A 15,278-nucleotide genomic window follows, 5' to 3' on the forward strand; every position below is an offset into this window, starting at 1 on the left:
TGGGGGGGGACACACCCTAAAGCCCCTTGCCCCCCCCCCCCCTGCCAGGGGCAGGGACACCTTCCCACTATCCCAGGCTGCTCCAAGACCTGTCCAGCCTGGACACTTCCAGGGATGGAGCAGCCACAGCTTCTCTGGGCAACCTGTGACAGGATCTCAGCACACCCTCAGGGAAGAACTTCTTCCTAATATCTAATTTAAGACTACTCTCTGTCAGTTGAAAGCCTTTGCCACAGCAGTTACATGTCTGGTTAGGGTGGCTGTTTTTCTTATTCTGTTAGCCAGATCTCCCTGCTACCAGCCTTGCAATTATATATAAAAAAAAGAAATTAAAGTAACCAGAACTGTTAAAAAGTAAAACAAACACAAGCTGGGCTTTAGCCACTTGTGTGGCCACATTGCCAACCAAAAGGCGGGGAGGCGCTTTGGTGATGAGACACAATCAGTGCTGAGCTCTTCCCTAACAGTAATACCATCATTCATAATTGGCTGTTAAAATGAGATGCTTCTCAAGCTAATAAAACCCAAAATTCCTTTCTCATTCAGCATCACCAAAATGACATTTATGTTATTCAGGATTGCAATCCCCTTCCAACCCAGAGCAGTCAGCAATGGCACATAAATTTTTATGCCTGTCCAGTACAAGGCAGTGCATAAAAGAGAGAGGGCATAAATTATGTAATTGATGTAAAAGTTTTTGCCATGCCCTCCCAAAAAGCAAAATTCAAAGCAGGTGGTGATGGAAAGTTCCCAATTCCATGCCTCCTGTTTGGAACTTTCCTCCTGGGAGCTCCCACAAAGCTGGCTTGTGCCTGCACTATAAAGTCATTCACTCTGCTGAGGAGTGTATTAATAAAAAGGAGAGAAACAATGATTTTCAGATGGCAGAGTATCAAATAATCAATACTTCTCCTTATTCACAAGCAGAAGAGTGGCAGATAAGGATATATACCAATCACAGACACAATGTTTAATAAAACATCTTGGTCTTTGTCACTCTAGGCAGTTTTCTGCTACATTTTATAGGTCACAGTCCATGAAATTTCATAGGAGCTTTCATATCTATTCTTGGTAGCAGAATATGACACTTATTTGTTATTAAACCATATAATTTAGGGAGGATGAAGATACTTTATCCGAAACAACATGTGAAGTAGTCTTTCCAACAATGATTTCTCTCTAATGTATCTGTATTTTGGGACCTCTGTATAATCCTGTGAGCTTCTTATTTGTTTTTCTAATGGGAAATGATAGAGGAATATAATTTTATAGTGATTGTATGATAAGAGGCCAAGATACTTGTTAAACTCAGGTTACAACCTTTGCTTGTTTTTTCACCTGCTGACCCAGACTGTCACCACAAAAAGCTGTCAGCTTTAATCATGAGAAACATGAGCAGTGGAGAGTTAATCGTGGTAAGTCAGTGCTGAGCACTGATCCACTCCCAGACACCAGGGAAGTCAAGAGAGGATGTGTGGTGGGCACAGCTTTTATTACTTCTGGCAGCTGCAGGAGGAGGGAAGATTGAGTGGGAGCTGGAGGTTGAGAAGGATCAAAGATGGGGAATAAAACGTGGGGAAGTGTCTCCTTTTCTCCAGTCCAGTGGGTTTGGAAGAGGATACGCCTACTTTTATTAATCAAACATGTCCTTGATGTTTTGGTTGTAGTACATTGTCCCATAGGCCTGATACCTCTTTTGGGATGCATAGGATCTGCTGGCTGTAAGCTAAACTTCCCATATGTATGGTTTTTATATGTAAAAATCCTTTGGACCACACTTGGGAGACAGAGGGGGAAGGAGAGAGAGAAACGTGCAAGAGAGGAGCAGAGTGGAATTCTGGATCTGTGTCATTAAAACAGAACACAGTTGTGAGCCATCGAAATTGCTGGTTTGCCACAGCTTCAGCGGTGGCTTGACAAGTCCCTTTTTATCCCTAGGTCCATGTTACTGGAAAGGTATTGCCCCACTTCAGCTGAGGAGCAAGCCCTGGAGGGGTCAGCATTGCGTATCCACGGACAGTGGTCATTCCTGCAGCTGTCTGGGGCACACAGCAGCTTGCCTGACCTTCAACTTCTCTTAATAAAACCAGAAAAGACACTGCTATGTGAAAGCCCTCAGGGCTTGTAACCTCACTGAAATAATCTATTTTGGGGGAAAAAAAGCTGTAGGGATTTTTTAGCAGCCCAAAACGTGTGAGGGTCTGCAGATAGCGGTAATAATTCCTGCTCGCTCAAATCGCAAAGCACACTGCTGTCAAAATTTAATCTGGGCTTTTTGGTGCATAATCATATTCCACTCATTCTCCTCCATCCTTTTGCTTGAGATAAATGAACCCCTTCTGTGCCACCACCAACCCAGAATTCATAGGCCACTATTTTATACCCAAGCCAACAAATGTAGGGAGTGGCATTTTATGACCCGTCTCTCATTCCCTGCCTATGATCAGCAGCATTTCCAGCATCTGTCTCTCAAATTTGCTTACAGCCTTCCATTCAAAATGAGATCACAGAGGTCACTTTATCAACCAGCATCACCTTTTTTCATAAGACAGGCTCTGGCAAGAACAATCTTAACTTGGCAGGGAACTACCTGGGAATGGCACTTCTTGGAATGGGAGAACCTCTGGCAGTGTCGCTGCTGAGCTGTGCGATGGCTCTGATTTTTATCCCTCCAAATTCAGGCCTTTTGGCAGCAGTTCATGGAAATCTGTCTGGGTTCGATCTCCACGCGCTTGGAGAGACCCTGATTCCTCCTCTGGGGCTGGAGGTGAACTCGCAATGGGAGGAAGAGGAAGTAGACAGATGGGGTTTCATTTTTGCAGCTGGATTGGAAAGCATGCTAGATGTATAGCCAAGTACTTGTGGTTTTCCTGGATTTTCCTGGTCTCCTCTTGAACTTCTTATGCCTTCTACCCACGTGCATTCCCCTTACCTATAAAATCCCCAAAACAGCTGTGAGTTAGGCTAGTGTTGGAGGTGCTAGTGTTACTCTCCAATCCTAGTGATCTCAGTCAGTTTTTTGCTAAAAGGTATTCTTCAAACCATCTTTTTTTCAGGGAAAAAGAAGTTTACCTCAATCCTTGCAAACTTCCACAATCCCCCTATCTTAGAAGTAATACCTTACATTTGATGTGGTTTTGATTACAGATGTACCTGTGCAATTCCCTACCCACACTGTGTTTCTTATACACCTTTCTAAGCAATTATAGGCTAAATGAAGCTAAATCCCTCATCTTAATAAAAGTTACAACTTTCATGTCTCAGAGGTGAAATGTATTTTGGTACAGTTCTGCTCTGTGCCAGTGGATCTGTACAGATATTAATCACACATTCTTTACAGGGATTTGCTATGAATGAGCAGGTGTATTATTATATTGTACAGGCAAGCAATGAATATTACAGTGAATAGTTTCCTGTTAACACAGAGCATCACTGCCTCTCTGTGAGCAGAGAATGACTTAGCTCAGAGGAACATCTTTCATCTGTGTAAATGGTTTACTGGGGGGCATTGCAGATAGTTCTGAATAGAATTTTTTTTTTTCACAGAAGCTGAGCTACAAGGATAACACAAGTAATTGCATTCTCTAGTGCCTCCCAGTGCTAGACATGTTATCTTCAATGGAAAAAAAAATCAGCTATTGGCAGCCTGGTGGATTTAGTAATTGTAACTAATAGGGTTGTTTCTCTTTGCCTGTCTTTTAGGATGGAATGGGGAACCTGAGGATCACGGAAAAGGGTCTGAAGCTTGAAGGAGATTCAGAATTCTTGAAACCTCTCTACGCCAAAGAAATCCGATCAAGACCAGTAAGTTTTTGGGAAAGGAATAAGCTTGTTTCTGTAGCCCTAAAAGAAAGAAACCATGAATTGGCAGGGTGACGTGGTTACTGGATAAATTGCTTTGGCCATTGGCCTCTCTATGCAGATGCAGTTTGGGGAGCGAGGCAGTGGGTGTCCTTTGAGGACTTCATGCAGACACTGTGTGCTCTGGGCAGTTCCAGAGTTGATACCATGGCTCTGGTTTGTGTGAGCCACAGTTACCTCAGGACCTCTGAAGTTTCACCCTGTCTTTTTGCTTTCTTTTGAGATAAATCCTAAACAACCCTCAACTGGAGGACTTGTTATTTCTGAGGCAGAGGGATGGCTGGCAGTCCTGAAATCCAGCTCGTTTTTAGCCAATTACATTTCTTCTGGATAGTAGGGAGGTGGTGGCTTGGCACAGGGGCGTGATCTGTTGTTCATTAGCACAATTAACCCATATTGTGTGCTCAGTCCTATTCCATGTTGGTTTAAAATTATGTGTAGTTAAAGTTCGATGCTGCTTAGAGTGACTGCTTGGCGAAAGTGGCAAGAATGTTAACTACTGGAAATGAGAAAGAACTCCAGTGTGATTGAAATAACATTTTCATAGCAGCACTTTGTTGGCTGTTGGTGACTTTTGCTCTTTTTCATGTAATCCTCTATGTCCTGAGCAGCTTTAAAACAACTGAAACAACTACAGAGTTTCCAGGATCTGTGTCAGAAGATATCATCTGTCTTGTTTCCTGATTTAAAGTGTTAATTTGAATCAGATACCAACCTTCCCTTTTGATAACAATGGCAGATAGCTAATTAAATAAACTTAACATCCTTTTATCTTAGCATTTCAGTGCTCTTGCAGAAATTGGAACTAGGAGCACAATGAACTAAACAGCCAATACAATACCCCATTTAATTATTGAAGGTTGTAACCTCTGTAAGATGGCTAGGAATTGATTTGAACAAGCATAATCATTCAGGAAGAAAACTTAATAAGAAAACCTTCATATCTATAAATGCTTTCAGCCCTGAATTAAAAATAAACGTCATACACCTTTTAAGATAAAATATGTGGGAACCAGGTGCAGCAGTTGGTTTAATAAATAGACTGACAAATTGCTACCTACATTTCTTTTTCTCTAGTTACATTGATGGAAATAATATTTGATTGCTAAAAGAAGTGAGAACTACTTATTGCTACTGGGGAGTTTACTGTTTTCATATTATCATATTGATCTACATTTTAATATGTCAGGGGGTGCAAAAGGTGTCCCTTTCCCAAGGCTGTGAAAGTAATTTCCACGCCATTGACAGATTACTGAATGCAAGGAACAGGAAGTGTAAGGTAAGGCCTGTGTGTGTTCCTTGCTTTCTCCCCCATCCAGGATGGGTTTTGCTGTTAGATGGAGGAGGATGTAGACTGCAGAAGGTCTGATCTGCACTCTGAGGTGCTGGAGCATCCCTGCTGGCTTCAGTAGATGAGTCCTGAAAACCATATCAACCAGATAGGTCACACAAACCATGCATGTAGTTCCTCTGACTCTTGGAATAAACTGGAATAGCCTGTGCTGGCTTTCAGGTTGCTCATGGTAACCCTGGAATTATTTTTGGGCTGGGGGCAACAGGAGAGATCTTACTGTGTTCAGACAGCCTCTGCTTTCTTGCGCTGTGCGTGACTTTGGCCTCTTGAAAGCAAATGGAAGGGTTGCAGTCAATCAAAGGCTTACAGTTACAGAATATTTTAAAATATGGTTAAAGAATCAACACTCGATCTTTTTAAAGAACAGTAGTATGACCCAGTGTTGTCTTGGAGGGAAGTGTGGTAGCAGGTCCTGAACCTGCTGAATATTGTTAAAATAAAGTGCCAAACTCAGCGCTCAGTAACAGATGAACATCCATACTAATTCTAGAGTGATCTTCTCTGGGTTTTCAGAAGTGCATAATGCAGCTTTAAATATGTGAAGAGTAACAGAAACAAATATGACAAATAACAGTAAAGAGCATCCCAGAAATAATCTGACATATACGATTTTTCATATGTTTAATTAAACGACCTAAGAGTTGTGTACAGTAATAAATAATGGTTTCATGTAAACTCCAAAGACTTTTAGAAGCTGGTTATTTATAGAAGAATTTTTTTTTTTTTTTTTAACTCAACAAATTTAACTTCAGTATTGTTCTGTGTAGTGGATGAAGGAGCATTGCTGCTGCCTGGAAAGGGCAGGGAAAAACCACTTTTCAGAGTCCCATGGCCTGGGATTTTCCCACTCGCGTGTCTCTGTGGTGCTGCTCCCCCATGTGCTGCAGAGCTGCTCGCAGAGCTGGGCAACCCCTGCCAGAATATCTCCAAAATAGGAATTGTGATTATTCTTGAAAGCTTGGATTTGTCACTGGTGCCTCTTCTCTGCTGCATCTCTTGAATCCCAGGAAGTTGGTAATTAAAATTACACATGGACTTGCTTTCCTAGGAGCTCTGCCTTCTGTTTAATGGCAGGTTTGGATATAGAAGAAATTTTTTTTTTTTTTTTAACTCAACAAATTTAACTTCAGTATTGTTCTGTGTAGTGGATGAAGGAGCATTGCTGCTGCCTGGAAAGGGCAGGGAAAAACCACTTTTCAGAGTCCCATGGCCTGGGATTTTCCCACTCGCGTGTCTCTGTGGTGCTGCTCCCCCATGTGCTGCAGAGCTGCTCGCAGAGCTGGGCAACCCCTGCCAGAATATCTCCAAAATAGGAATTGTGATTATTCTTGAAAGCTTGGATTTGTCACTGGTGCCTCTTCTCTGCTGCATCTCTTGAATCCCAGGAAGTTGGTAATTAAAATTACACATGGACTTGCTTTCCTAGGAGCTCTGCCTTCTGTTTAATGGCAGGTTTGGATTTCCACTTAAAAGTGGATTTCTTTTTCAAATTGGTTTGGCTGGAAGATCAAGGGTTGGAGAGGAGGAAAAGCCCTCAAAAGTCATCCCAAGAGACTGCTGGGTGGGAACCTCTGAGCTTCTGTAGTTTGTGCCTTAAAGAGCCCTGGTAGGTTCTGTTCCCTTCATCACCTCCCTTCATCAACTCACCTTTGTCACCTCACAGACAGAGGAGCTGCACTTAGATGTGCTTCTCATTGCAGCTGAAATCAGAAGTGTTAGCGGAAGGGTTGGATGGATGTGGTTTGGTCCCAGAACAGAGAAGTCACTGACATGAACTGAGTTCTTAAAGCTGCTTCCAGCCAGTTTCTTTCTGCACCTGACACCCCCCAGATTTGCCTTCTTTTTCCCTCACCCCCTCAAGAGTGACCCCCCAAATCCCTTCTGGTTTTATACAGAGATGGAGGTCTCTGTTCCTGCTGTTATCCATCCTATTCCTGACTCAGTAGTACTGGCTTTGTAGTATGGGTTAGGAACCTGTTTTCAAGTATCAGAGCTTGCAAAAAAATGTAACCTTGTTATTTTATAAGCCTAAAGTTTAGCTGGAGGTTAATGAACTGGTGGCGGCAGTGTTTGCACCCTTGTAGCCCTGTTTTGAAGAGAAGAGATGGATGTGTTCCCTTTTCCAGGAGTGTTCAGAGCATCCTGAACTCCCAGCTGAACATATTGCACACCAAACAGTGTTTTCCATGCCACTTGCATGGAACATGAGCATCTTGCTGCCTTTAATTAAGAAGATAACTGGACCATGAAGTATTGCTTGTGTAAATAGAAGTGATTTGTACTTAGTCAAGGAGGTGCATTAGGAATTCTCACATTTCTTTACTTGCAGATAAATTATGAAGATTATTAAAAATTGGAAGGGTCATCTATAAACCCATCTGTAGCTCAGCTGCACTGTCACTCTCAAAATGTAGCTGTCTTTCTAACTGCTGTAATTTATTGTGGACTATCGTGTGAACCATCTGCTTGCTTGTAAATCAGACCAACTTTGGCTGAAAGTTGTACACAGCAGTGGAAATCGTTAATTTTATGTCCCGGAAAGTAGTGGCAACAGTTTAGGGGACTTCAGTCTTCATTGCCTGAATTGGAATAGAAATTTAAAACTGGAAATTTTCCTGCCTATGTTGAGATGAGCTGCTAAGAAGCAAGTTTCTTGAAATTTAGAGTTAGCCCAGATTTAGCTTTCTTAGTGCAGTTGGGGTGTTTTGAAGCTTGGCACATCCAGGTCTGTAAGTAACTTGAAAGGGGCAAGACACAGAACAAGCTGTGTGCATTTTCCATCCTGATAACAGCAGAAATAAAATCCTGTGCTGTGATTACACAGGAAAATCCAGTGAATTACTTCTCTCAGGAGCTGTCTGACAACCAATGAGATGATAATCTGAGCTTTAGGAAGCAGAGAAAGACATTGCCATGATAGGATTAGGATGGGTTTGCCCTTTCAATGTTCGTTTCAAGTGCAGAGATAGAAAAAAATAAACTCAGTTTGCAAATGTTTACACCTGGGCTTTATTTTTCTTACACTGAGTGCTTTTAAGGCAAGAATATGGATTTGCCTGACAATTTTGACTTTGCTTCAGTAAAAAGCACTTGACTGGGGTCCTGTCCCTTCAGGTCTCTTGCAGACTCTTCCATTGATGGGTCTGGGAACACAGAATTAAATGTGGGCACCAACCCTCCTACCTGGGGGAGCTCCAAGATCTGCTGTTGCACAGGTAAAAGGGATGGCAAAATTCTCTGAACAGATTTTGAGGAGATTTTCAAGTATCTTTATAAAGAGATCTCTTAGTGTATGTAGCTGGTTTCATGTTGAAGGTCTGCTTCCCATTATTTTTTATCAGCTGGAAAAAGAAAGAGTTTGAAAGAAAAATCCTATGCATCAAAGAAAAAAATCCTGAGGCAAAGGACTGTGTCTTTTTGTTATTTTCCTTTCTTTGGGGGATGTTAGAGGTCCCTGTCCTACGCAGTGTGGCAGGGAGTGTCTCTCTGAGAGCACCATGCTTGCTCAGGTTGTTGGAGCAAACCTGCCCTCATTTGAAGCCATGCAAAATAACTGGTGACTCCAGAGGAAGGAGGACTGGGGCTCTCATTAACACGTGTCTGGAACTCTGCAAGGGCATTTGTTTGGCCTGGAAAATTCACAGTTGTGAATTAGGGCTGATAAGTGCTGTTCCCTTTACTGGTGTTTAGTAAGTTCTCATCAGCATAAAAGCTAGACCAGCAAGTGCATAAAATACGCTTCTCTGTCCTTTACATTTTTCCCAGTGAGTATTTGAGTGATAGAAATGCTAAAGGAAGCTTTTAAGAATGATAAATAATTATTTTGCCAACGTACTCGTCTCACTGTGTTCAGTTCTGGAATGAGAGTGCTATAATTTTAAAGCACAGAAGCACTTCTGGAATGGCTGTATTCTTTTGTATTATTTGCTCTGCAGGGCTGCCTGCCTCCAAGATAAAAATACACACTGCAAAACAATAATCCATGTATTTGGATTAAACAGTGACATGTGCCCGCAGTGGGGCATACCTGCCTCGTAGCCATAAATACATATTTATAAGCAATATAACATACTAATTTGGATAAAAAGGGAATGCAGATGGCAAGATAATTGCAACTTTGTATGAGGCTCAAACTGTGTAGTAGAAATGTAGCTTTTAGATAGATAGCATGAAAGAAGGCTACTATTTTTTGAGGGAGGAGACAAAATAATTCCTTTTCTTCCTTTTTCAAAGTTCACAGAGAAATAGAAGGATGTTGAATTAGTTCCTGGTGATTTGGTCTAGCAGAGTGCCTAAGGGTTTCAGCGTGTTCACTGAAACCTTCACAGGGTGGAAATGAGGAAATGCAGATTGTCTCACCATGCTGCCATCACTCAGCTGTCCCTGCCTGCTCCCACCACCTCTGCAGCCATTGCTCCTCCCAGCATTTCACTGTTCCCTTAGGGACTGGTTCTTCAAGGAAGAGAGGAATCTTCTTTGCATAATATGACACATCTGAGCCTGTGAGAGCTCCTGCCAGCTCAGGAGATGTTGGCCTCTGGGGCAGTTCAGCTGCCACTGTAGCCTCAGGTAAAAAAGTCTCCCACTACCCAAGATCGACTTCTGCAGCACCTCCTTGGACTGCATCTTCATAGCTTGGTGCTCCTTGGCTGATTTTTGGTCCAGAAGTTGGGATGAAGAAAAGAACAAGGTTGCTGTGGATGGCAGAGCCAAGACAAACAAACTTCTTGCAGCCATGCCTGGCCATCTCCTGTCCTCCCTGTGGTGTTTGTTAATCATTCCTTGTGGCACCACTCGATACTGTGTTAGATTCCAATGTGCTTTAGCCATAGATGTGTCTCTCAGCTGGGTCAGTTTGAGCCTTGTTTGCCTGACAGAGACCAGCAGAGAGGAGAGCTGGCAGTCAGCGGGGGATGCAGTGAAAGAACAAGTTGCAAAAGGCATCATTTGGGCAGAAACGCCCTCACCTGATGTACAGATATTGTTGCCATTGCCATCCAAAGCAGATTTGCGTCTGTGGACAGCAGTAGGCTGTGAGTGTCCCGTGGGATTTATAAAACTGATATGCTCTCCAATAATAAATTTCATCCTGAAGCAATGAAATCCAGAGAGTGAACTACTTCAGTGTGAACCTTGGCTGCCCCAGCGCCTTGGGGGCAGTTAGTGGCTCTGTGATATTTCCAGTGTGCTGAAAAGGTGGAAGTTAAGTAAATTTTACAGCAACTATGAAAATATTTCCCTTTACCTTCATAGTAAAATCGGTCAGAATTCTCTCAGCTTTGAATTTTGCAGGGAATTTTGTAGGCTGACTGAAGGGCTGTGTCAACATCAGAATTAAATCCTGCTCTGCCCGTTCCTGGTGGTTTCTGTAAGGAGCTGGTGTGGTGTGCCTCACATTGAGGGCACAACAGGGAACTGAAGTATCCCACCAGCTTCCAAATCAGAGCATCCCAAAGATGTGCAAGAGCAGAAGCCCTGATGTAGAGAAACTTTCAGAAATAACTCCACAAGTTGCATTTCAAAGCAAAATCTCGTGGAGACTGCCTCTGGCATTTTAAAAAGGATTTCATTAAATGTTGCTAACTTGTCATAAGATCTCTTAAATGGAAGGGTAATGGCTCATAACATTTGTAAGCTTTTTAATTTCATGCAATATGAGCAGTGTAATCAACACCTATTAAAGCCAATCAGCTGTGCCTGGTGGGCTACCTACTTCAGCTTTTGTTTATATTTGTGTTTTGGGTACACCTCTGACCTAACCCCGGGAACCACGTGTTTGTGGTTTCTTACCCTGACCTCAGGGGAGGGTTTATGTCCAGAAAATGTGGTATAATCATTGCAGAAGTATCTGACCCCATAAGGTGCATAAGCACTTTATAGCCAGCGTTTTTCACCGTCTTGTCAGGGAGTTTGGAGTTGATGTGGACAAGTTAACATCTCTGGAGCTAAACATGAAGGAGACAGAATTTCCCAAATGGTCTCTCAATGTATTTTGCTTTGACAAGTGAAATTTCTCGCTCGAGCCGCTTGTGTGAGGGGAGAGAAACTGTTCAGATCATGTGTTGGTTTTGCTGTTCCGATCCAACTCCCACCTCCTCTTCATTCTAAACATTTGCAGCTGGACCCTGTGGCAACAACAACGAGTGATGGGCATCCCAGCTCAAAGTGAGCTCTGGGCTAAGGCTGGGTGCTCTGTGGGCTCTGTGCATTGCATTTTTGCCATGATCCCAGAAATCTCTTGTATTTCAGCTGTGAAAAGGAGGACAGTGGGGCATGGAAAACACAAGCGACTCTGTGGGCTGCAGTTATCTCTCTGAAGTGCAAAGGCGCTGACTTTAAGGATTTACCACGTCTAGACATTGCTGCTGACAATCAGGATTCTGGCTGCTTTGTAGAGGCTGAACTACAAAAACAACTTTTTAATACTAAAAATGAAAAAGAAATGAAACTTGATATGGCATGGGTAGAGGGAAGACAGAGAAAAAGAGAAAATGGAAAGACAAATAGGAAGATCCAATTATAAAGAAAAATGATGTTTTTCTCATGTTTCCAAGCGGCCTCAAGAGCAGAGCTTTGTCACTTCTTACCACAGGACAGCAAACACTTCTGCAACTCTTCTGCTGATCAAAACTATTTTGGCAGGAAAGTTATGTATTTTATAAGGCAGGAGTCGACAAGACAAGCTGTGCAGTCATTGGGAAGTGCAGGCACACAGAACTGGTTTTACAGACAGCTCAGTTCACGTGTTCTTTGATCTACAACAGGGAAGCAAAGTCAGATTTTCCACGTTTCATTTACCAGTTGCTATACTTGTTTGATTGTTTTATTTCTAAATAACAGATGTTGTATTTGGAGAAAGAAGGACACAGGTAAAAACAAAAACAACTTTAAATTTGCTCCTTTTCTTTTAGGACAAATTTATTGAGGATCTTGGGAAAACTAATTTGCTGCTCTTGAAAGAAAAAGTACCATTTCTTTGGCTTTTGACATCTTCCTGGTTGGAATATGTTTCATATAGAAGCACATGCAGTAAAAAGTTGTTCTTCTTGGGGGGTGGTGGAAGAAAGCAGTTTCCATGGTGTCTGGTTTTTTGTTGTTTCTTTTTTTCTTTATTTACTCCCAGTTTTCAGTATAAAATGTTACATGTCCATTGATTTCCTTCTGATGTCCTGTAATTCTGAGTCCAGTGGGAATTTTAGGCCTGCTTCCAGCGTGGCCTTAAAATTTTCTGAGGCAGATTGTATGAAGTACTAGCAGGAGTCTGCTCCTCGTTTCCCATTGAAGCAGAATAACCTATGGAACAAAAAGAAAACCTAAAGTGCTTCAGCTCACAGTATTTCTCCCTTGTTCATCCATCAAGCACAATCCTTGTTTGCCATCCTTACATAAAACTGCTGGAGATTCCTCACTTTCAAGCCTTAATTTTTTTGGCTGAGCATGAGTAGAGCTAAAGCCTCCTTGGCTTTTGCCTTTTTACCTCTGAGGTTCCCCAGGGAGGGGGAACCATCCAGTGCTGCTGTCATCCAACTTCCCCCAGAAACATCCCTTCTAAGGACAGAGGCACACCTTCCTTTGGAGAACTCTTCTTTATGATCTGCAAGGAAAGGATTTATTTAAAGTTTATTTCAAATGTAGCAGTGATTTGTAAATCACTGTTCATGAAAATGTTGAGTAAATGCCAAGATTTCCACTGTGTCTTAGTCAGCGCAGGTTACTTTGTTGGATTCTTGATTAGTAATCTAAAACTAGGCAATTAAAATTGCTTTTATGATCTAAGCTTTTTATTTTTTCTCTTTCTTTCCAGCTGCAGCTTGATACTCTGCTTCTAGTTCCTTTTTCTCCATGAGCAAAACAATGTGATTCCAGTGGTTCTGTCTTGTGATTTAGACAAGGGGCTGATTTGTGATGGGGCATCCAGTGAATAAAAGTGGTGAACATTTCAGTTCTGCTTCTCTGCTGAGCAACCAGCAGCAGCTGCAAAAGCTGTGGCACCAGGAATGGGTGGTTTCTGATTTGGGGAGAAGCTTTGCTGTTCACTGAATCATCCGTGTTGCTCATCTCAGTGCCTGGGAAATCTTTTTGAAGTGCTAGTGCAAACTGAGCCTTCTTGGATGTGATCTGACAGGACTGCAGCCCAAGGCAGCACAGATGAAGAGTAAGATGGGTTTTTTCCAATGAGAAGCTTTGTAAGACATATTTAAAAACAGAGAAACAAATAAACTGAAGGCAGTGGGTTGATTGAGGGGAAAAGAGAGGTCACTTGTCAGACAGATCAAGCATCACTCTCCAGAAAGGATTTCAGTTTTTTAGCCAAAAGCTGTTGTCTTCCTTTTGATTAGGTTGATCAGCAAGAGTGTGAACAATCCTTTATTTTTCTTAAAAACCTGCTTTTTCTAGGTATATTTTGCAGGTTAGGAGTGGGCACAGCTGACCTTACAGCAGCTGGTATTTCCCTTCAGGCAGATTCACTGTTGTGTCCTACATGCAGGTGAAGCCACCCAGTGAATGGCCAAATAATCCATAATCCAAATGCACACTCATTGCTGTAAAAGGTCGAGAGTACCTTGAAGCTCCAGCTGATTTAGAGTCTTGGTGTCCATGGTTGGAAGGCAGTGAGTTGATGGGATGAGCCAGAACAAGGTTCCTCTGCTGCTTTCCGTGGTTGGGTGTTCAGAGCCTGTACCCTCCAGTGTTTTGCAGAACATCCCTCACTCTTGAAGTGAAGTAAAGGCCACACAGGGCAGTGGCATTCGTGTTGTCACAGCTGCTGCCTTCAGAAGCACCTCTGATTGCATGTCTGCTGTTGCTTCAAGCCAAAATATTTTCTCTGTATTCTGCTACCTTTTGAAAACCCCAGCTCCTCCTGCAAACTGTCCTTTGCTCTGTGTTTCCTGAAGAACCCAACTGTTATTTATAAATGATGAGCCTTGATGTTGGTACACAGCTGGGAGAGCAGGAGGTTTTTTGTTTCTCTCTGCAGCATTATCTATCGTGCAGCACTCTGGGAGGTGTAGCAGAGGTGAAGCAGAAGAAACAGGAACACAGGAACACACAGGCAGGACCGTTCCTGTGCCCTTTGCTGGTAGGAGTCACTGGTTGGGTGTCTTCACTGATCAGTTCTGTTCCTCCAGAGTTTGGAAAGGACTTCAGGAATAAAAACACCAGCAGAAAAATGCCTTTTCAAAATGGGAGACAACAGACAGGCTGAGCCACCCTGCTGATCGCCCAAAGAGTAATTGGGGTCCTTGGCTTTTATATTCCTCCCTGGGCTCTGTTTTACCTTCACACATCCCATTCTCTTTGGCTGCTTTTGCCATTACTCACCATTTCCCCAGACAACTTTCCTGCCTTCTTCCAGGCATGGAAAAGCTCCCCAGTGGAGCTGGTTAGGGATGTAATTTTGTTCATTGGACCTGTACCACAGCAATACCCTGCGCTCTCTCCTCTCTTCCCCTCAGAGCAGATACTCAGGAGTGTCTGTTGAGTGGCAGCCACAAGATACAGCCAAATCCCAACACAAACATCCACCTCCTGCAGTTGTGCTGCTGAGCAGAGCTTTGCTGCTATGCTCTCTCTGTAGGTACACGTGTGCAGTGTGGCAGTGTTCAGCATGATTTAGGATCTTCCCTCCAGATCAGCCCAATTCCACGTCCCACACTTAACTGCATCTCTCCTTTTACCTGTCCAAGTGCCCTCTCACCTTGGCTGTTGGACATTCAGCCTCTCCAAGGCAATGGAGGTTTGTAGTTTTTCCTCTCTGAGATGGTTCCTGTCTGACATTAACTCACACTTGAATTGCTGCAGCTCTGCATCTCAGAGCTTGGCCCCTCTGCTTATTCTTGTAAGGAAGACTCTGTCGGGTCATGCAGACGCATAAAGCATCCTTCTTAAAGCCAAGTATTGATCATTTCAGTAGAAAAAGCAAAGTGGTTGTATAAGAGCAATTCAAAAAGAGTTTGTGCAAATGTTTCTGTGACCCCATAACCCTGTATCGTAACTAAAGCAGATCAAATTACTTTGGTATCAGAGGTACAGTCATAGGCCCAGCCTTCCTTTTCTGTCC

General features: G+C 42.8%; 1 protein-coding gene across 5 annotated transcripts in view; it reads left to right on the top strand.

The window, feature by feature from the left end:
- SGCD (sarcoglycan delta) overlaps positions 1 to 15,278 on the top strand; it is a 259,400-nt gene that overhangs the window by 185,026 nt on the left and 59,096 nt on the right. For all 5 annotated transcript variants that reach the window (XM_017728137.1, XM_017728139.1, XM_017728138.1 and 2 more), the window contains one exon: positions 3,703 to 3,804. In XM_017728137.1, the coding sequence (XP_017583626.1) occupies positions 3,703 to 3,804 (102 nt within the window). The remainder of the gene's footprint in view (positions 1 to 3,702; positions 3,805 to 15,278) is intronic.

This window comes from Corvus brachyrhynchos, unplaced genomic scaffold, assembly GCF_000691975.1.
Source record: "Corvus brachyrhynchos isolate BGI_N302 unplaced genomic scaffold, ASM69197v1 scaffold21, whole genome shotgun sequence".
Taxonomy (NCBI): domain Eukaryota; kingdom Metazoa; phylum Chordata; class Aves; order Passeriformes; family Corvidae; genus Corvus; species Corvus brachyrhynchos.